General features: G+C 50.1%; 10 protein-coding genes across 10 annotated transcripts; 6 read left to right on the top strand and 4 right to left on the bottom strand.

Moving 5' to 3' along the window:
- Nucleotides 1–314: 314 nt before the first annotated feature.
- N7484_004848 (uncharacterized protein) lies at nucleotides 315–1,964 on the top strand (the record flags this gene model as incomplete). The annotated part of the gene is made up of 1 exon (XM_057115268.1): nucleotides 315–1,964. One exon carries the CDS (start codon nucleotides 315–317, stop codon nucleotides 1,962–1,964), a length of 1,650 nt encoding a protein of 549 aa, XP_056975408.1.
- A 200-nt stretch (nucleotides 1,965–2,164) lies between these two features.
- Nucleotides 2,165–4,153, bottom strand: N7484_004847 (aldehyde dehydrogenase family protein; the record flags this gene model as incomplete). Its single annotated transcript, XM_057115267.1, has 2 exons — nucleotides 2,165–3,814; nucleotides 3,881–4,153. The coding sequence occupies 2 exons, from the start codon at nucleotides 4,151–4,153 to the stop codon at nucleotides 2,165–2,167; spliced, it is 1,923 nt and encodes a 640-aa protein (XP_056975407.1).
- A 226-nt stretch (nucleotides 4,154–4,379) lies between these two features.
- On the bottom strand, nucleotides 4,380–6,176 carry N7484_004846 (uncharacterized protein; the record flags this gene model as incomplete). Its single annotated transcript, XM_057115266.1, has 1 exon — nucleotides 4,380–6,176. One exon carries the CDS (start codon nucleotides 6,174–6,176, stop codon nucleotides 4,380–4,382), a length of 1,797 nt encoding a protein of 598 aa, XP_056975406.1.
- Nucleotides 6,177–8,086: 1,910 nt separating this feature from the next.
- N7484_004845 (DUF3712 domain-containing protein) lies at nucleotides 8,087–9,290 on the top strand (the record flags this gene model as incomplete). The annotated part of the gene is made up of 4 exons (XM_057115265.1): nucleotides 8,087–8,244; nucleotides 8,311–8,729; nucleotides 8,788–8,909; nucleotides 8,979–9,290. 4 exons carry the CDS (start codon nucleotides 8,087–8,089, stop codon nucleotides 9,288–9,290), a joined length of 1,011 nt encoding a protein of 336 aa, XP_056975405.1.
- Nucleotides 9,291–9,352: 62 nt separating this feature from the next.
- N7484_004844 (NAD(P)-dependent alcohol dehydrogenase) lies at nucleotides 9,353–10,647 on the bottom strand (the record flags this gene model as incomplete). Its single annotated transcript, XM_057115264.1, has 5 exons — nucleotides 9,353–9,589; nucleotides 9,640–10,198; nucleotides 10,249–10,378; nucleotides 10,433–10,592; nucleotides 10,642–10,647. 5 exons carry the CDS (start codon nucleotides 10,645–10,647, stop codon nucleotides 9,353–9,355), a joined length of 1,092 nt encoding a protein of 363 aa, XP_056975404.1.
- A 411-nt stretch (nucleotides 10,648–11,058) lies between these two features.
- On the bottom strand, nucleotides 11,059–11,760 carry N7484_004843 (GNAT family N-acetyltransferase; the record flags this gene model as incomplete). Its single annotated transcript, XM_057115263.1, has 2 exons — nucleotides 11,059–11,300; nucleotides 11,367–11,760. The coding sequence occupies 2 exons, from the start codon at nucleotides 11,758–11,760 to the stop codon at nucleotides 11,059–11,061; spliced, it is 636 nt and encodes a 211-aa protein (XP_056975403.1).
- Nucleotides 11,761–12,310: 550 nt separating this feature from the next.
- Nucleotides 12,311–14,008, top strand: N7484_004842 (tRNA modification GTPase; the record flags this gene model as incomplete). The annotated part of the gene is made up of 1 exon (XM_057115262.1): nucleotides 12,311–14,008. The coding sequence occupies one exon, from the start codon at nucleotides 12,311–12,313 to the stop codon at nucleotides 14,006–14,008; it is 1,698 nt and encodes a 565-aa protein (XP_056975402.1).
- Nucleotides 14,009–14,965: 957 nt separating this feature from the next.
- N7484_004841 (repressor protein) lies at nucleotides 14,966–17,514 on the top strand (the record flags this gene model as incomplete). The annotated part of the gene is made up of 2 exons (XM_057115261.1): nucleotides 14,966–17,203; nucleotides 17,260–17,514. The coding sequence occupies 2 exons, from the start codon at nucleotides 14,966–14,968 to the stop codon at nucleotides 17,512–17,514; spliced, it is 2,493 nt and encodes an 830-aa protein (XP_056975401.1).
- Nucleotides 17,515–18,268: 754 nt separating this feature from the next.
- On the top strand, nucleotides 18,269–19,504 carry N7484_004840 (glycoside hydrolase family 16 protein; the record flags this gene model as incomplete). The annotated part of the gene is made up of 2 exons (XM_057115260.1): nucleotides 18,269–18,654; nucleotides 18,709–19,504. The coding sequence occupies 2 exons, from the start codon at nucleotides 18,269–18,271 to the stop codon at nucleotides 19,502–19,504; spliced, it is 1,182 nt and encodes a 393-aa protein (XP_056975400.1).
- A 578-nt stretch (nucleotides 19,505–20,082) lies between these two features.
- On the top strand, nucleotides 20,083–21,003 carry N7484_004839 (glutathione S-transferase; the record flags this gene model as incomplete). Its single annotated transcript, XM_057115259.1, has 3 exons — nucleotides 20,083–20,123; nucleotides 20,170–20,555; nucleotides 20,648–21,003. 3 exons carry the CDS (start codon nucleotides 20,083–20,085, stop codon nucleotides 21,001–21,003), a joined length of 783 nt encoding a protein of 260 aa, XP_056975399.1.
- Nucleotides 21,004–21,284: the final 281 nt, after the last annotated feature.

Genomic DNA, 21,284 nt, shown 5'->3' with positions numbered 1-21,284 from the left:
GAGGCAATCCTAATTTCATTCTAACCTACCCCATTTTCTGATATGAAGTCATGGAAAGTCATGTATTGTCTCTACCGTATAGGGAGCCAAGAAAAAAAAAGAGAGAAAAGACATGTAACGCAGTCATATTCCGTGAGGAATCACCAGGTATCAGGGACTTCGCGGATGATTCTGTACTCCGGCAATCAAGGGGTAAAGTGGGGCGACAGCCAATCATGCATTTGCCACCAATGAAAAGGCGTGGCAGGTCAGCTGATCCAACGTGCAGGAGATGCATACTGTGCATACTCTTCACTTCATTCTGCATCCCTGCCATGGGCCCAGCGAGGAGCGATAGTCCCTACATAAACCAAGCGACAGGTCAGAACACTTTTCGCATCCAAGACATCCCCATAGATATCCTCCGCAAAACGATTCTCACGTCGAGACCCAAACCAAAACCTACCTCTATCTCCAAGTCCAAATCAAAACCGCAACGCAAGCGTTATGCAGCACGACCTTCAAAAATCACACGTCCGGATACCTCTGCACAGGGCCAGCCGGCCGAAGTGTCCTCCCCCGCACCCCGCCGCCTGTCCATGCTCGAAGTCCTCCCGGTTGAAGTCATCGAACAGATCTTCCTACACTCGTTGAACGTGAACCTCCCACGTGCATCACATGCCTTGGCCGCAGCACTCTCCAGCGAACGGATTTACCGGCTCCTCATCCTCCTGGCCTTCTGGGAAGATCCCGTTATCTTCCAACAGTACCCCGCAAATCACCCAGGCTCCTCAAAAAATGGCAGCCCCGCCATCAGAGACATTTTCAAACCAGTGGAATATGTCAGGCTTAACATGGGCGAGCGCTCAATGCTTCAAGCCCTCGTATTCTCCTGCAAGTGGTGTACCATGGACCGTATCCTCAAGCAGGTCCCCACAATGCTCAACCTGACCATCCAACGACAATGGCTCGACGAAGGCGTACAAATGGAACCCGGCGAGCGGGCCGAGTTGGATCGATTCATGCAGCGCAAGCAAGATACCAAGCTGTCATTTAGCGGCAGCGGACCACTTACTACCCAATTCGCCGAACAGATGTGTGTATCCTGGGAAGAGGTCATGCAAATGTCCAGAGCCACAAATCGTGGCGCACACCACTACAAGCTAGACATCACCCCCATGGCCGATGTACAGATCACTCATACCAAGGGCAAAATAGTCCTTAACTGGCCTGCACTCAACCTATGCTACCCCCCGAAGAAAATGCTCCGCGGTCGCAAATCAGGCTTCACACCGGAAGATGTCGCCTTCCTTGAGATGTTGCGAATCACTTCCAGCAATTACAAGCGTGTAAACGCCATAAGTACCCCTTGCACAACTTCGATGGTGGACCGAACCGCCCTGCATGAGGGTGTAACAAAGGCTATCGAGACACAAAACTACAATGCGCTTATCTCTTTGCTCAAATTGGACGAGTACGTTTTCCGTTGGAGGGTGGCGAATCAGGGCGAACCTGTTTTCTACACCATTCCCTCTAAGCATTTTGAGCAGGTCACCCGCGTGGGACGGGATAAGCCTCATCTCCAGCAGGCTTTCTTTGAGGCGCTTCTCCGTGCAAGCGCCGAGTCTGTCCCTCATAAATCCGCGGCTATCACGCAGTGGATTGTGGATAATAATCAGCGTGCGCTAAAAAAGCCAGATATCTACAACTTGCTCACTGCTCGGTTTTGTAAATGGTTGTCGAACTTCATGCTGAATCTTCCAGAGCAAATTGAATATGCAAGGGAGAATCCGACTAATCAGCTGTTTACTTGTGGACAGCTGAAGGTTCACGACTTGGAAGGCGATCGTTTCTTCGAGGAGGTGCTTGAACCGTCGCATCGGGCTGCGTTGGGTAACTGGCAGGAGGAATCCTCGTTCCGTCTTGAGGATCATTGGTTAGTGAGGGCTGGCCCCGAGCTACCACCTGGCTTCCGCAGGTCTTGATGTGGGTCTTGCATCGCAGTCCGGGGTGTCGAAACCTTAGTGCTGCTTCATTGTCTAGCGTTTGAAATGGCTTTCAAGTACATACTTTGCTTAGAATATTGTAAATATGATTAAAGATAGAACATAGAATATTACATTTGTAGCCATGATAGAGCTACATGATACATCACAAGTATGGTACAGATTTTGAAGTTACAACTTCACATGTTGCTCAACAACCGGATGAGTCCAGCAACCCATCCACCGATTGTCAATTGATAACCAGTTTCAACAACACCTTTGCACATTTCCCAGGCTGCATTGCCATCATTCATACCGGCACTGCCCTCCCGTTTCTGGATGGGATAATCGACGCGCGGAGGAATGGCAGTGCCAACAAGTTTAGGGAACCTGTCTACGCAAACAGCTTTTGTGTTGCACAGACCTTGTAGGCCTTCATTACCGGCAAACCGGCCATATCCAGATCCCTTAACACCGCCAAAGGGTAACTGAACAGCATAATAAGCTCCGAAATCGTTTACAGAGACCATGCCAGCGTCAATACTGGAGACGCAGGCTTGCACATCAGCAGAGTTGTGGCCGAAAACACTGGCACCGAGGGCATAGGCAGTGGAGTTGGCGATGGCGATAGCATCGGGCACAGACTCGGCGCGCATAACGAGGAAGATAGGTGCGAATAGCTCTTCTTGAGCGATCCGCATGTCACGAGTGACGTCGACGAGAAGAGTAGGAGTGAAATAGTGACCTTGGGGGTATTTCGGGTGTTCGTGGCGTTTTCCACCAGCGAGCAGACGGGCGCCTTGTTTGACGGCTTCGGAGATCAGAGATTCGACCTTATCAAAGCAGGCTGGGGAGATCATAGCTCCCATATCAGGTGTGATGGCGGAGGGATCGTTGGACGTGATGTCCAGGAGAATGGAACCGAGGCGGAGGGCTTGGATTCGAGGTGTGACCATCTCGATCAGTTTGTCGTAGGTGCCGGGCAAAGCGATTATACGCTCCACACCGATGCAGTTTTGACCAGCGGATTGGAAAACGCCGCGCATAAGGATCGAGGCGATGGTTGGAAGGTTGCGAATTGTGCGGGAATCGTCCAGAATGACAGCTGGGTCTTTGCCGCCCAATTCGACAGTGACAGGGGTGAGAGACTTTGCAGCGGACTCGCAGACTTTGAATGCGACAGGTCGGGAGCCGATGAATGTGAGGTGTGAGATGTCCGGGTGGGAGGTCAACTTGTCTGCGACAGCGGGGAGACACACAATGGTCTGAACCAGGTCATGAGAGTATCCGCAGCTCGAAAGAGCGCCGCGAACAATATCCAGGAAGTAGGTGGTACACCAGGCAGTTTGCTCGGAGGGCTTGACGACGACACCGTTGCCTGTGAATAGCGCGCTGATGACCGGTCCGATGAAGTTGTGAAAGGGGTAATTCCACGAGACACAGGCGGACACCACGCCTAGGGGTTCATAAGTGACCATGTTCTTTTTGTACATCATAAGGAAGTTGGTCGGTCTGCGTGAAGGTAGAAGGGCCTTCTCGCCATGATCGATAGTCCACTTGAGCTTTTCGGCTGTCACAAGAATCTCGCCGAACGAGGCATCAACTTTTGTCTTTCCAGAGTCGAGGCAGCATGCAGTCACGATGTCGTCCTGGTGTTCGAGCACGTATTTCAAGAGTGTCCGGAGAACCTTTCTGCGCTCGGCGAAGGTGGTCTTGGCCCATTCACGCTGCGCGGTTTTGGCAGCCTGCACGGCTTCATCAACATCTTCGACAGTAGCAGGGCGAATTCCATTTCCAAGCACTCGACCGTCGGCGGGGCAGTAGCTCATGATCAAGTTATCGTTCCATTTCTAGGTGACACGATCGTTATTAGTTTCGGTGTAAATCCAGGAGTAGGCAAGGCAGTAAACACTCACTCCCCGAGCTTGATCTTCCAGAACTTGTTTCTGCTGACCCGAGACCTCGTCCCATTTCTTGCCAGTGTTGCTTTTGCGCACTTCCGGTGGTACAGGGACATTGAACGCGACAGCAGCTTCCTTCTGGCTTCGGACGTATAAGTACCCCACGTAGATTGCGATGAAGGAAGCAAACGCGATGCCAATCAGTGGCGCGTGTTCTTCGTAAAGAGGAATGTAAGGCTCGACAATCTCACGCAGAGATTGCGGCAGGTAGGGAAGGATGCATGCCATGCCGAAGAGATTGGTGGACTTGGCGTGACCCCTGGAGCTGTGAGGAGGAATAGAAAGCGGGATGTTTTTCGCCGGCAGATCATCACGCCACACGGACCAACCCTAGTTGCTCGGGACATGTATGGAGTTTTGAACACAACACAACGTTGGAATCGGCGTGTCATATCATATATCGGATACACGTGCCTGAAAGGCGTTTCGTTATATGCAGGATTTGGAGGACTGGTCACTTAATTGGTACCACATCGAAACAATTCGGAGAATACAATGGTTGTGTAGGCATGCCCAACCCAGACAAAAGAATCTTTCCTGCCTTCTTGAAAAATCGCTTGATTTTCGAGCCCCGGTCGCGTGGTTTAGGGAAGCTGTAAAAGACTTCGGGATCCCGACTCGGCTTGTCATTGTTGACAAGGCCAGTTGGAGAGGCAATCGGGTGTCTCTGCTGAGGGGCTTTCAATGTCGATATCTGGGGCGACGCTGAAGAGCCTGAAGCACAACGAAGTAGAGGCGAAAGAAGGGGTTTTCGTCTCAGTGACGAGGCTGTCTGGTATGTGCTCCTTGAGCCACGGTCATCCATGATGACTGGTTCATGGGCGATTAGACACCCCGCGAGGGCCACCGGCAGCTCTGGCGAGGTCGGGAGCTGGCAGTCGTTCTGAGAGCCTGACTCGAAGGAGTAGGAGAGCGAGGGGCAGGAATGAGAGGATGAAGATGGGGGAGTGGGCTGCCTTTGGCGATCGCAACACAGCACGAGTGCTGGTTCGTCGTGAAAGGGGCAGCCTGGTTCACAGGAGGAGTTGGACCAAGGGGGAGTCGGCTCCCTTCTGACATCGCAGCACATCATCTCGTCAAATAGAGGAGAGACCGACTCGGAGGAGGGCGATGGCTGAAGACACAGCATCCTGACCGGCGTGCTGTCTGATTCATCGGACACGGACACAATGGTGATAGCCTTGACCGATGTGCTGTCAAAGTCATCGGACATAGGCACGATGGTGGAAGCCTCAGCCCGTGTGCTTTCAGATTCATCCGGCACAATAGTGGCAACCTGGTGAAGTGGTGAACGCGTAGGCTCAAAATAGAGTTTTCGGTACTTCTGCCAATATGGTCTTTCGTTGGCTTCGGCAGCCGCCCAGGTAATCATATTATTGGCAATTGTGGCATGTTCTTCCCTCGTTGGAAGTATGCTCACCTCGGCGAAGCCGTTGCCAACCACCACGTTCGGCTCCAGGTAACCCTCTACATCCCCGACGTCCAATGACGAATCCAACATCTCCTCTTTGTCGTCAGTCAACCACCAGCCACGACCAGTGTAATGTTTTGACACATGGCCTTTCGCGGCATGTATAAGCGCAGAGCCATGAAGCTCCAGGACGGACCTGTCGACATCGTCCAGCGTCAACACTACTGGGTCTAAGAAGTTGTTTGCGTTCCAAAGAATTGCTTGAACCCTGTAGTCAGGGTCGTCTTTGTGCTTCGGAACCTTCGGCCAGGCACGTATAATTGCCAGAGACTCCTCTGGCAGCGTGCCGCTGCGCTCAAACACAGCCTTCCCCGACCAGTTAAAATGGTGTACGGGTCCGACCTGGTGGTTTACCTTCTCTTGCCAACCGAATTCGTTATCCACTTGTTCCTGCAAGGATTCCCACGATAAGGTAGATCGGTCACAGTAAATGGGAGCAATCGATTTCGTGGCCTTCCTCTTGATTATGCCATCCTTTTCGTCCTCATCCCAGCCGATTGGCGAGCAGGGGCGCTCTTGCTGGGCGGCAGTTTCTGCTTTGAAGATCTCGTCCTCAACCTCTTCGGCCCAGTCAAATGGTGGACTTAAAGCCAGGTCAATCATGGTGGCCTCGGTTTTGAGGATCTCGTCCTCAACCTCTTCGGCCCAGTCAAATGGTGGACTTAGGGACAGTTCTATCATGGTGGCCTCGGTTTTGAGAATCTCCTCCTCCACGTCCTCGGCCCAGTCAAAATGCTCACGGTTCCAGAGGTCACCGTTAAGGTTGTGAGATGCTTGCATATTGCTGATTGCGTTGGAATATGGAATATTATCGAGTACCAATGAAGTGAGTGTACGTCAACGGGACAGAAAGATGTCCACACACAATGTGAAGATGCTGACACGGTTAAAAGATGTCAACACAGATGGAAAGACGTTAAAACAAGGAGGAGATGTCAACAGCAGAGAGGCTGACACAAAAGGAGAATTTAAACACGGTGGAAGGATGTTGGCAACGAGAAAGGCTGTCAACAACCAAGGGTGTCAACAGAAAAAGGTTGTCAAAGTGTCAATAGAGATGTTCGTACGCGAGAGAAATGTTAACACAGTGGAACGATGTCATCCACGGAGGTGTCAACAGTAGAAGTATTCAAGGTAGCAACAGTTTTCAACAGTGAGGACTGAAGTTGATAGCGAATCTTCGAAGAGCGGTGTCAACAATGAAGAAAGATGCTAAGCAGATGGTAAAGTATCAACACGCGTGAGAGGTGCGGGATGGTAGCTGTTGTTGGTTGCGATCAAATTGTAAACAATGAGACTCCTCTTGTTTCTCGTGTGTCAAAAACTTTCTGGCCCTCAGTTCTATGTTAGTTGCTATGGCATCTACAAGATAACTCCGGTGAGTTCGAAGCAACAATATAGGGCATGCTCGCGCTTTATAACCAGTGAATTGTATTATCACAATTCTTTGTACGTCTCAAGTTTTGCAGTGCTGTATAAAGTGCTGCGATTATGCCTTTGTCTGGTAGTCATTCCAAAGATCAAAGAGCTTCATTGTCACTATTATGGCCCTTGATAATCGAAGTATAAACGAAGTATCAATTCTTTTTATTGCCTTGAGAACAAGGCAACAAGGCCGTACCTTACTAATTTGGGATCACTTATGTAAGTTGAAAGACATCCAGTCTTTGTCATCTGCAGCACATGAGCCATTGGCATTGATCAAGGTTTTCGGTCGTAGCACCCTGTGTGTAAGGGACAAAGACCCAAGAAGGCGACACGTCCGAACCAGGTCCTGGTCCAATATATTTTACTTTTGCCCAAAAACCCTTGGCTGCTTCCCCGGCCAGTCTTGGCGAGCGCCCCCGTTGCAGCTAGTTTCACCGCTACCCAATCATAACAGCGCTTTCCATAACGCCAGTGCAACCGTACAAGGGCAGGAGAGCCATAAACCTTGGAGATTCCTAAATAAATGGTTGCACAGCGCCAAGGCGTAAAATGAACGCCTGCGGTGCGCATCCATGGCGTAAAATATTGTTCATCCGCCTGCATATGACCAATATCGCAATCATGGATAGTGATTTCAACCTGGAGCCTCGGTCCCCCCTTTTTGAACCTATTATTTTGGAAGTTAGACCGGATTTCATCTGAAACAACCGCTGCTGTCAGTGTTGTGGGGTGATCATTCGATCCACTTGATTCAGGAACATCCCCGCAGATCGCAAATCCGGAGTCCCCAGGGGGAAGTAAAAAGCTGTTAAACGAGGTATGCACGCTACAAAACTCCGGGTCTTATTTCCACAAGTCGCTACTCGAGCAGCAAGCCCACGAATTCCGCCACCGCTAATGTCCCCGTTATCGCTAAGAGGCTGTTTTTAGGTCGGCATGTGAAGATTAATTTCACTTCTGCTCTAGGCTTGTCTGAGCAAACAAATGGACCAGGAATAAGCCGGCGCATTCCGTGATATAAACACTGGAATCCTCGGAGCCCCGACTAGCCGGCTGCAGGCTGCCCTACTTTAGTCGCTCGTTCTTCCAGCTCTTGCTCCGGTTCTCTGACCTTTCCCTTTTCTTTTTTCTTTCCTTGACTCTGACGAGACAAGACTAGCATTCTTGGTATGTCCTCCTACCAAATGATCTTTTGGGTCGCGTGATATAATATTAATGTACCACAATGACTAATATCATCTTATTCTTTGAATATCAGCATAATGTCCGACAACAAGCCCGAATCCGAAGTCTTGGAGACTACCGCCGTCTCGCCGGCAAAGCAGTCATTTGGATCACGAGCCGCCACTCATTTCAAGAAATGGTGGTGGGTACACCTGATCGTGTTCATCATTGTGGTCCTTGTCATAGCGCTTCCAGTGTAAGTTAAATGAAGCTTTTTAGCCTACAGAAAATGAGATCCTGACCAGGAGTCTGTTGAACATAGGGTCTATGTCGCCTACCCCAACATCGCCCAGCATGACATCAATAGCTCTACTCTCAACATCACAAGCATGATTATTAGCGACCCCAAGCCCAAGTCTTTCTTCCTTAACCAGACCCAGGTCATTGGCTCTGATAGCTCCTATCATCCTGAGATCTACGGATTCGATGCCGCGGTGTCCTTGCTAGGTGCTGCATCCGCCTTTGCGACTGTCAAAGTTCCTGCTGTGAAGTCCAAGGATGGGGCGGAAGTCATTGTTTCGCAGTCGCTTGATCTGAGTGATGCTGACGCTTTCTCTGACTACTGTACCGCAGTCATGATGAATGAGGAGGTCTCGTTGAACATTTATGGCAAGCCAAAACTTCAGCAAGGATCTTTGCCGAAGGTGACCGTGACATACAACAAGACGGTCTCGATGAAAGGTGCGGTGTCCATATTATCTGTATTTGCTTCTATGCTGATTGGACTGATTTCTTCAAGGCCTCAATAAGCTCAAGGGGTTCGACGTGACGGAGTTTCACATCATGACTACAGTCGTGAATGGTCGAAATATGAACGGCACAGTCTTTATTCCGAACCCTTCTGTGATGACTTTAAGCATGGTATGTCCAACCATTCATTTTCTAGGCCCCTCTTGTCCTGGATCCACATATTGATATTATCACACAAAGGGAAATGTGACTCTCAACCTCCTAGTGGGAGGCCAAAAATTGGGTCTATCCTACCTTGATGACCTCGTGCTCAAGCCCGGCAACAATACTATCCCAATGACTTCAACGATCAATGAGACTGCTATTATAGAGATGCTCACCTCGGATAGCAATCCCTTCACGACTGGTGTTGTGCCATTTACTATCACCGGTAACTCCAGCGTTTACAATGGCCAGGAGCTGCCTTATTTTACCGATGCACTGACCGCAAATAACCTGACTGTCCAACTGAATGTCACAAAGGCTCTCGCGGAGATTGGTCTTACCCTCTAATCGTACAGTGGCGATGGGTGCTTAGACTCATTCGATCGGTCCATTGTATTCTATATCGTTGCTTATGAAGAAACACCTTCAATAATAACTTTAATCACGCTTTCCTTGCCTTGTCGCACCAGATCAAAAGCCTCCTCTGCCTGCTCAAACTTGAACCGGTCGGTGACCAGACGCTTGACATCAATTTTTCCACTAGCAATCAGATCCACGGCAGTCGGGTAACAACCGGCGGTGTAGCGGATAGAGCCTCGAATGTGCAAGTCACGAATGCACGCCGTCGTGATAGGGAACACAACATTCTGCAGCCTTGTCAGTCTATTCCTGGTCACATAACATAGAAGAAACTAACCTCGCGCCCCATACCAGCCTGCACGTATGTCCCACCCTTTTTAGTCAAATGAATACCCGTCTGGATGCAGGCCTGGGCGCCAGACGCCTCCAGAACAACATCCGGCCCCTCTCCAAGATTAAACTTCTCCTTCATGATCCGTGCTATCTCCTCACTCCATAGGCTATCATCCTTGCCCTCGGGCTTTGGAGGAGGCACAAAAACGTCATCTGCGCCAAATGACCGTGCGAACTCCGCCCGAGACTGGCTGATATCCACTCCAATCACTTTCTTCGCCGAGTAAGCCTTGCTCACGGCCTGACAGAGTAGGCCAATGGGCCCACACCCGAAAACCACGACGGTTTGGTTAGGCTTGACATTGCCTACCTTTGTAATCTGCACTGCCACCGCGACCGGCTCAACCAGTGCGCCTTCTTCCATATCCATATGCTCTGGGAGGGGATAGCAGTAGTCTGCCTGCGTGGTATAATACTTCGAAAGGGTACCATCGTGGGGCGGAGTGGCTGCGAAGACGGTATCAGGGCAGAGGTTGTAAGAGCCGCTGCGGCAGTAGTCGCAGCTGGAGGTGTTAGGAATGCCATCGCGGCCGTGGAATGAGTCCTTACTTACTGACGACATGGTACACCTGGTTCGATAGCTACTCGGTCCCCGACTTTAAGATTCTTGACTGCTGATCCAATCTCGACGACCGTACCCGAGCTTTCGTGGCCAAGCACTATAGGGGAGCTAAGGATGAAATCTGCCAAGTGTCAGTTTTAAGGGTCTTATCAAGAATATTTGAATGGCTGTGTACCTCCGATCCGTCCTCGCTGCCAGTAGTGTACATCGCTTCCACATATGCCTGTCTGCGCGACTTGGACTCTGACGTCCCAAGGGTCTTTTAAATCTGAGATAGGTCGGTTTTCAAGAACCACGTCTTTCACGGCGCGGAGGACAAATGATCGATTTGTGTCCTATGAATAGTCAGACTCGGTGAAACGCAAGTTTTCTTACTACACCCACGCCCATCTTTTCTACAAAATGTCAGAAGTGCGTAATTTAAGATGAGAAATCTAGCTAAAAAGCATTTTTCTTCCATCTCCTTATGTATAGCTTCCCCGCCGTATGTCACTCTGCATACTCGGAAAATCCACTCCGTTGCCGGATGCCCCACCCCGCTCTTTGGAAAAGCCCCAATCGCCTGCAGAGTACCAAAGCTCTCAGGTTTAAACGGTCGAAGAGTTCCGTCTCATATAAACACACATTCCTTGAAGCTGAAGCAATCTTTGGTCTGTCCGTTCTTCGTTCTGTGGGTATTTGGTCTCCATTCCGGACATCCCCTTGCATTACTCAAAATATATATCCTCATTGATTGCCCAATGGCTGTGCTATCGAAGATGTCCAGAGCTATAGCTTCAACCTTTACCAATTTATACAACGTTATCGATCCACCAGGTGCTCAGATGAAGCAGTCTTACAAAACCTGGCCATCGAGGCGATCTCTTCTCCAGGATTGCTGTAGTCCACAAATCCATGCTTCGCATACAAAGGGGCACCGTCCTTGCTAGCATCTACGTACGCACTAACCCCCTCAGCATCAGCCAAGTCACAGCCCCACTTAACAAGCATGGAGCCACATCCTCGTCGCTGATAGTCAGGGTGCGTAGCCACGGTATCCAAGTCTGTTAGCTCACGGTCAGTAGAGCTTCAATGATGAATGAGGACCGGTAAGAGTCCGTGAGACAAACAATAATGCTTCCGATCGCCCATCACACGGCTTCGATTATACTCCTCTTTCAAGAAAAACGCTTCGCACATCTCCCCGGGCATCTCTTCGTGCCACGGCGGATAACGACGTCCACGCTCCTCGGGTGTCGATAAATCCCACTTTGCGTAGGCAGCGATCCGAGGTCTGCCATTCTCGTCTTTGTTCTCCATGTCAACGATTTTGATGTATTTCTGGAACGGTTTGTTGACCAGATCATGCTTGTTGGCATCCTGAAGCCATTGGCGAACGCCTGGGGTATTTGGGAAGACCATTTGAAGCTCGGGCGCGGTAAACGCCGCGAACCATAGGTTCGTCAGAGCGGCATTGTCTTCCAGAGTCAATGGCTCAAGCTTGAGGGAGGTAGAAGGTGACATGTTCAAGAATATTTTGCAGTTCTGTCAATGAAACAACAATGGCGGAGAGGGGTGCGGAAGGAGTACTAGATGTTCCTGATTACGGATCTCTATTTAAGCCAAAAGAATGAAGCTCTCGCAAAATCTGATCCTTCGACGTAACCACAAGTAGCTAATCGAAAGCACAGCCTCGTAATTGCGCGGCTGACCTGAACTAGCGTGTTAATCTATCTTCTTGCAATAATAGGTGCCGAACTTAATTGGTGCCCTGTCCATCAGGCTGCAAGGCTGAAGTTCTTATCGGTCTTATCAGACGTCGCAGATCAAACTGCGTGTCTGCAAGATGGACATTTGAATAAGCGCGCCGCGACACTCGTCTCTTCTTTTACGCATGCAAGCATCTCGTTGTCGAGTCTTGCGTTGGGCTTCCTTTCGCCCGGCATGGAACCCAGCGCCCGCAGCAGGGTTGCATAATTTGTTATGCCATCGCATCGAAATCCGTCCATCGCCAGCTGGAACGCGGGTTCCTAAGCTCAAGCGGAGCTTCACTTCCTGCCCGCCAAGGAGGTTTATGCTAGATGCCGATTCGACGATCTATGCCCTATCTACAGCCCCAGGGAGAGCTGCAATCGCAGTAGTGCGGGTCTCCGGCCCAGCATGTGTCTCGGTACGAAGCCATTCATCCCCCGAACTGCAGTACCTAGCAATTGTACTAACCACGACTCTCGACTCGCAGATATACAATGCATTATGTCCAGAAACATCCCTACCGAAGCCGCGCCGTGCCGCACTGCGCACCCTCTACGACCCATCACACCCGCCATCGGTTAACACGGTCCTGGACGCTGGCGCCCTTGTCCTGTACTTCCCTGCTCCGAAAACAGTGACAGGTGAAGAGCTCCTCGAATTTCACATCCATGGCGGCCCTGCGATTGTCAAGGCAGTCCTTTCTGCCATTGCACGAACCAATCAAACAGAAACCGTCGTACGTTACGCCGAGCCGGGCGAGTTCACACGCCGGGCATTTATGAATGACCGGCTCGGCCTTCCGCAAATCGAAGCTTTAGGTGATACTTTATCTGCAGACACGGAACAACAGCGACGCCTGGCAGTACGAGGTTCGAGTGACGCGCTGCTCAAACGGTACGAGGATTGGCGCCAGCAGCTACTCTATGCGCGCGGCGAGCTAGAGGCTTTGATCGACTTTTCGGAAGACCAGCATTTTGATGAGTCGACAGAAGAATTGGTATCCTCCGTGGCTACGCAGATCCAAGCGCTACAAGTTCAGATTGTCTTTCACATTCAGAATGCGTCTAAAGGAGAGCTACTTCGGAATGGTATTCGTGTTGCGCTGCTGGGTGCTCCGAATGCTGGAAAGAGCTCGCTTTTGAACCGTGTTGTTGGTAAAGAGGCTGCGATTGTCAGTACTGAGGAGGGCACTACTCGTGATATTGTCGATGTCGGCGTTGACTTGGGTGGTTGGTATTGTAAACTCGGAGATATGGCTGGCATTCGTGCGGAGGCAAATGACCCTGAATCTAGTGGCTCTATTGTCATTGGTGCGGTCGAAAAGGAAGGCATCCGACGTGCGAGAACGAGAGCGTTGGAATCTGATGTGGTTATTGTGGTGTTATCACTTGAAGATACTGCAAACGGTGCTCGGTTATCTGTAGAGCCCGAGGTGCTTGATGCAGTCAATGACTGTGTACAGGCTGAAAAATGCCTTGTCGTCGCTGTCAACAAGTGCGACAAGCTTTCATCTTGGAAAGAAAATGGCACGCTACCGCATAATCTGGCCGCTACCGTTCATGACCTTCTCCCCGCGGTACCGACAAACCGAGTCTTCGCTATGTCCTGTGATGAGGCACAGCGAGGATGCTCTTCCCCAGGTCAAACCGATCCTGGCAAGTTACAAGAATTTTTGAAAGGACTGATCTCGACATTTGAGCAAATTGCCTCTCCGCTGGGTGCTGAAGAAGGCACTCAATATGATACATCATACTGGGAGGATTCACTAGGAGTCACTCATCGACAGAGCTCCAATCTACAGAAATGCAAGGACCACCTTGACGACTTTCTTTCGCAGACTTCTTCTACCCCTGAACCAGACGCTTGCTTCGGCATCACTCCTGACTCTGTCGATGTTGATATCGACATCGTTACGGCTGCTGAGCATCTGCGCTTTGCAGCGGATATGCTTGCTAGGATCACTGGAAAGGGCGAGAGCGGCGATGTAGAAGATGTCCTCGGCGTGGTTTTTGAGAAGTGAGTCCCGAGATCTATGTCTTCGAATTTCATAAGGAATTATCTACTGACACACTGCAGGTTCTGTGTTGGCAAGTGAGCCATCGGATATCCAAGAGTGACTTTTGCCTTCTTCCTTTGGGTAGATGCGTGTATTATATACCACAAAAATTCAAGTGAACATAATTATCTGATAAAAGGACGCAGTTGCACTTCGCTATATCAACATTGCAATCCACTTGCCTATCTATTCATTCGATTGCCTGAATAGTAGTGCTCGGTAAACCCGGGTTTCAGCATAAATTTCGGAAGGTGGACACGATGCCGATGTTATCCCCTGTACGGAGTACTAGAGCTCGGTTTTGGAGACAAGGGTTATCCGCGTATATGTTTATGCGTTTATGACCTGTCCAGCTTAGAAGAGAAGGAAAAGTAGCCGAGCCTTAACATAATTGAAAGGCTTCAATGTAACCGTCTCGCTTGTCCAACGGTCAACGTGCGGGAATCACTTTCTTCTGCACTGCGCGCATAGTATCTGCTGTCGCACATCTCACCCCACACAAGCACCCCACAAGCTCAAAATCCTTTTAACCGATTTCCAATCAAAATCTCTGACTGGAGCTGTAGTTCTCCAAGATTTATACCCCCGGTGAAGCCAAGGGTTAAGGCTTTTGCCGCACAGCAAATCAAATCGCGCGATAAGATAATTTGCCGCCCCACACAGTCGCTCGCAGTGGTGCCTCATCCGGCATCCGGGGAAAAAGAGACCGTTCTGCCTTCTCCAGATTTCCTCTTTTTTTTTTCTTTCTGCCTGTCAGAACCTCACTGAATGATTGCTGTACCTTGATGCGACCGCGACTGTGTATACGCCGTTCTCGATCATGGCACCTGCGCCCTCGGCCTAGCTAACACATCTCCACCCGCTTTCGCTTCTCCCACCTTTACATCTGCCGCCTCCACACTCGGCATCCATTAGCCCACCATGCTTGATTGGCAATCCCGCATTCGCGACCCTGTCGAGCCCGAGTCCCCCTCCACTCATTCGGAGTCGACACGAGCATCCTCTGCCCACCCTATGCATCTCCCAGAGGCCACCACCGCACCCCGCACCTTCGATCCCGATGCTTCGTTGGTGCTGGTGGGCATTCGCGGCTGTGGTAAGCGCTCGCTCGGCTTTGTCGCAGCCACGGCCCTCAAACGACGATTCATAACCGAAGACCACTACTTTAAGGAAGTGACCGGTGTCACGCGACATGAATATTTGAAGAGTCATGGCAGCCAGGAATTTCAGCGCCGGGACATTGATGTGTTGAAGCAGATGTTGGACAATCACAAGACAGGATGTGTCGTGGAGTGCGGACTGGGAAGTCTGACTCGGCCTGTTCAGGACCACTTGCGCCGCATTTCACAGATTTGTCCGGTAGTCCACATCCTGCGCGATATCGACCGCATTCAACAACTCCTAGGACTAGAAGATCAGTCCATACGACTACTGCGAGAAGGAGACCCATTACATCGGACATGCTCCAATTTCGAATTCTACAACCTGGAAGACCGTACACGCTTTGTTGCTGATGATGGAAGCCCCGATCCACGATCGGCTGCTTACTCTTTCAAGCTGCAAGAGGTCAAAGAAGACCTGACCCGCTTTGTTCGCTTTGTCACAGGGGTCGACGTGAACCAATCGAGCCACGACTCGCCGTTTGTCTTGCTAGAGACACCTCCGGAGCTTCGAAGCTTCACCCACGCTATCCTTGTTCGATCCTCCGATCTGATTGACGATAATGTGAACCTTCAAGAATTAGAGTCCGGGGGAGATGCAATTGAGTTATGTGTCGACCGCTGGGACTTAGATATGGCGGCTGTCATCAGTCAACAGGTCGCAGTCCTGCGCCGGAATTCGCGCACACCCATTATTCTCTCTGTGGATATGACATCGTCTGGACTTGGCCGACGTGATCAGTCGACTTCATCTTATTTTGATATTTTGGAACAGGGGTTGCGTCTGGCAGTGGAATATTTGGTTGTCGATCTTGGAAAAAACCGCGCCCAGCTCGCGCAGGTCGTTCGTGCTCGAGGCAATACCAAGATCATTGGTCAACATGTCTTTGAAGCAACCTCCCGTGTAAAATGGACCGATGATGGGTGCGTGACATTATACAACGAAGCAGAGAAGCTCGGTTGCCAGATTGTGCGTCTTCTTCGCGTCGCAACAAATCGTGATGAAAATGCGGCTGTTCTGGAATTCTCCAACAAAATCCATGCTTTACCTGGGGATCACGCACCCTTAATCGCTTACAACATTGGACGTCTTGGACGGACATCCCAAGTGTTCAACTCGATTTTGACCAACGTGACACATCCGGCAATCACTCGTACGACAGAAAACGAGCGCGATCCTTTAATCACATCCCGCGACGCCGTTAAAGCGCTCTTCCAAAGCTACGTGCTTGATCCGCTGAAGTTTTGTATCCTTGGTTCAAGTGTTGCCTACAGTTTATCCCCCTTCATGCACAATGGCGCTCACCAACATTCCGGTATGAGCCATACCTATCGCATCCCCGATTCTCCTTCCCTCGACATCTTGGATGAACTGCGTCGAGATCCAAATTTTGGCGGTTCCAGTGTCGTTCAACCATGGCGTGTGGAGCTTTACCATAAGCTCGCAGCGAAAAGCCGACATGCCGAGGCCATTGGCGCAATTAATACCATTATGCCCTTGCGGGGCCCATCAGAAGGAGGTATGTACTCGCTTCAGGAGCAAGCCAGCCGACGCAACCAGGCAGGTCCGGTGCTCGGATGGTACGGCGAAAATACAGACTGGGTCGGTATTATGACCTGCATCAACCGCCACCTTTCTCCCCGAAATGCTATCAGTGCGAAAACAACGGGCTTGGTGATTGGTGCGGGCGGTATGGCCCGATCCGCCATCTACGCCATGCTCCGCATGGGCTGCCGCAAAATCTTCATCTACAACCGCACTCTGTCCCGAGCAGAAGAGGTTGCTCGTCACTTCAACTCGTGGGCATCGTCCCAAGTTGATTCGGTTGAGGTAGTGCGAGTATTACGGTCAACACAAGATGATTGGCCCGAAGACTCTAACCCGCCGACCCTCATCGTATCATGTGTCCCGGCCGATCCTGATCAGAATGAGGCCCCTGCCAACTTTGAGATGCCTCTGCAGTGGCTTGGTAGTCCCACTGGGGGTGTCGTAGTAGAAGTGAGTTCCTCCTTAATCTTGACCCTTGTCTCTTATCCTGACAAAAAAATTTTCAGCTTGCCTATAAACCCTTGGATACACCATTGTTGAAACAGATACGTCGGATCCGAACTGACACCGGCCGGTCCTGGGTGTTATCAGACGGACTAGAAAATGTCATTGAACAAGGTATTGCACAGTGGGAGCTGATGACCGGCCGCAAAGCCCCTCGCCGGCTGATGACCCTGGAGGCCCTCCGAAACTACGAGGGGGAAAGTGGACGATTTGATGAAAAGACGATTCAGGCCCGGCTGGACGGCGTATGTTCCTAGATTGGCATAGGGCAATGGGATTAGATTGGATTTGGGCTGCATCTAACTTGGGAGCGCTTGGATTGACGATTTGTATTTAATAGCTTCAATGCAACTAAAATCTTGAAATATTACTGTGCCCCAGAGTAATCCCCTTGCACTTCAGCTGGCATGGCTACAAAGGGAACCCATAAGATCTTACCATCACGTCGTTGCATGGCTGTACACAAGGCTTACGTAGCATGGAAATCCACCTCCAGGGCTCGACAGCCATATCTAGGTACCTTGTATCATGAAATTTGAGAGCTGACTTCATGTTCCATGTTTTCAGTCACTGATTCCGTTCTCGGCATCGGTATATAAACGTGCAACTGACGTCAAATTTTCCCCACATTCCTGGATATGGGGTAAATGACATATGCCAACTGCTAAAACCGTGCAAGTAATAAAATTGCTTAAATAAAAGCTAATAAAATCCCAGAAGCTAGGTGTTACTACTAGTAGGAATAAAGTTGGGCGATCCACAGGTGGGTGCCGCATCCGTCCGCTTTAGGGATCGGCGCATAACAACTAGACTTGTCCAGGAACATTCCACAGCCATGACGGCATAAACACTCGTACCTGCACCTGACAGCTTCTTTTTAATCCTGCTACATGTTTCATCCGCTTCTAATTATACCATCTCTACTCGTCCGTTCAAATACATGCTTAACACAAGATATACACCTGAATCACCTTACACAATTATTTTAAGCCACGCTTCTCTATCTTCAATATGGACGGTAGAAACCTCCCACCCGAGTATTTAAACCGTTATAGCGGTGCCACCTCGGTAATCCCAAAATTGGAGCCAACAGATGTTCCCAAGAACCCGGTGTCGCCTGCAGTGCCAGTCTCATCCAAATCTGACGAGCCCAAACAACCTGTCCTCCCGTGGTATGATCCACGAGGATGGTCAAAGCGTCGAAAAGCCTTATCAGGGATTGGTATTCTGGTGGTCATCATCGTGGTTATTGTTGGTGCTGTTTTTGGCGTTAGGGCAAACCGATACCCGAAGTATTTGCCCTTAAACTATCGACTAGTCGATAAATACCAAGGCACCTCGTTCTTCGACCAGTTCCATTACTTCACAGATGATGATCCCACTGATGGATTCGTGGTGTATGTTCACACATTTTCTCCCTCATCACTGAATCTCGACTAACTTAAATATAGCTACGTGAGTGAGCGAACAGCCCAAAGCCTCAACCTCACATACGCTACTGAGACCTCTGCAATCCTGCGAGTCGACTCATTCACGCCCAACGCTCTCGCTGGCCGCAACTCCGTCCGCATAGAATCCAAATCAACATACGACAACGGCCTCTTCATCTTCGACATCGTCCACACACCCTACGGCTGCGGAACATGGCCCGCACTATGGTTGACAGATGGTTATAACTGGCCTATGAACGGAGAGATCGACATTCTAGAAACAACCAACGAAGGCGCCCACGGCAACGAAGTCACTCTTCACTCCACAAAAGGATGTAAAATGAACGTCAAACGCAAGCAGACAGGAAACCCCGTCTTCAACAACTGCGAAAACATCACCAACAGCAACGCAGGCTGCGGCGTTGTCGGCGAGCCGTCTACATACGGACAGGCAATGAACGCAGAAGGCGGCGGAGTGTATGCCCTTGAGCTCCGGGATGATGGTGTCCGAGCCTGGTTCTTTCCTCGGAGGCTGATCCCGGATGATATCACGGACCCTTCTCAGACACCTGATCCGTCGACTTGGGGCACTGCAATGGCTGACTTTCCCAGTACGGAGTGTGATATTGCATCGCACTTTAAGAATCAGAGTATTATTGTGAATATTGATCTTTGTGGACAGTTGGCTGCTCAGCCGCAGTTTTACGAGAAGATGTATAAATGTCCGGGGACTTGCCCGGATTTCGTGGCTAACAACCCGTCTAGCTTTGAGGAAGCTTATTGGGAGTTTAACAATTTTGCTGTTTATCAGGCTTAGCTGGACTTTTGATTGCTTTTGTTGTTTTGCTGGAAACTGGATTGGCGTTTGAATCTGGTCTAGGCGCTTGGAGAACATAGGTATATACCGATGGATGATTTTTGTTGCTCAAGTTTGAATGAATTCTTAGATTTATCAAAGTTGCCAATGTTTGTTCTTATGATCACTGCATGCGATTGCTCCAAAGTGTAGCTAAGAGAAGGGCAGCTCCAGATTTTGCCATAAATATAATGCCGCGAACTTGGTCCCACTGCAAGCTGTGGAGTGCAGAGAGAGAGACATTGAATGAACGCAGGAACCGTGCTCCGGAGATCGAAATTAATTAATAATAAGAGCTGCCTCTAGACCCAACGAACCAGACTAAAACGGTTGAAGTTGCGAACCCCAACAAATAAGTCGCTTCACATGAACGATCTGCAGATCTCGGCCCTTTAACCTTATCAGTCCATAATCGTGCCTCGGCGATTGACATCATCCACTCAAGTTCAAGCTTACGGAGATGATTTAAATCCACCATCCCCTCAACCCCTCACAATAATCAGGAACTCTCACAAAAAAAACCCCTGTACTCTGCCAAAATGGCAGACAACAACCAAGGCTGCAAGATCACTCTATACTGGTCCGTCAAGTCGAATTTTCCCAAGCTCCGCCGCTAACCCAGCTAGGCTCGAACAATCCCGAAGCCACCGCATTCTCTGGCTGCTTGAGGAACTCAAACTCAAGTATGAGCTGAAGACCTTCAAGCGCCGAGCCGACAAGCTCGCCCCGGCCGAGCTGAAGAAGGTCCACCCCCTCGGCAAGTCGCCCGTCGTCACAATCGAAGCCCCCGGGTCCACGTCCCCCATGGTTCTCGCTGAATCGGGCGCCATCGTCGAATACCTCTGCGACCACTTCGGAAAGGCCAACCCATCTCTGGTCCCTGAGCGCTACGTCGCCGGCAAGGAAGGACAGGTCGGTGGTGAGAGTGAGGAGTTCATGCGATACCGCTACTTCATGCATTACGTCGAAGGAAGTTTGATGCCCTACTTGGTCATGAGTCTTGTGAATGATAGTAAGTGGGAAAACGGCTAGAAGGGTGTTTTAGCTCTTTTAAGCGCAACCTCATCTCGAAACAACTGTGTTCGTGACTAATTTTGCTTGCAGCCATCCGCAAATCCCCGCCTTTCTTCGTCCGCCCCATTACCGGTCTCGTCGCTTCGCAGGTTGAAGCTGCCTTCCTTAACCGCAATATCGACGGAAACCTTGCTTTCCTTGAAGATCAGCTTAAAACTGCGCCCGGGGGTGGTCCTTGGATTTGTGGAAAGGACCTGACTGCTGCTGATATCTTGCTGAGTTTCCCGGCTATTGCTGCTAGTGGTCGTGTGCTGCAGGATCCGAAGATGCGGGAGAAGTATCCTTTGCTTGCTTCTTATGCTGAGCGGTTGCAGGAGGTTGAGGGTTATAAGACTGCTGTGAAGAAGATTGAGGAGGCTGAGGGCTTTTTCTCGGCTTCTATGTGATTTTATGATACCATGTCTGTGCTTTGATTAACGCTGCTGTTTTATAATATACGAATTCGATTTATGTGAAAGGTCTTTTCCGACGCCCAAAAGACTTGGTTCTTTAAGTCTAAAGTCGCTAGAGAAAGAGAGATTGTATCGGTTGAAAGACGCGCATGTAAAATGATGTGTAAAAGAAAAGCTGCGGCAAGAGAAATCTATGGTCATTGAAATCGTTGGAGACATCTATGTATGGATGATATATTTTCAGCATGCAAGGGCCGTCACGGGACCATGCTCAC

Source organism: Penicillium longicatenatum, assembly GCF_028827895.1.
Source record: "Penicillium longicatenatum strain IBT 33135 chromosome Unknown contig_2_segment0_segment0, whole genome shotgun sequence".
Lineage (NCBI taxonomy): Eukaryota > Fungi > Ascomycota > Eurotiomycetes > Eurotiales > Aspergillaceae > Penicillium > Penicillium longicatenatum.
This window is presented reverse-complemented; position numbering and strand designations above follow the sequence as displayed.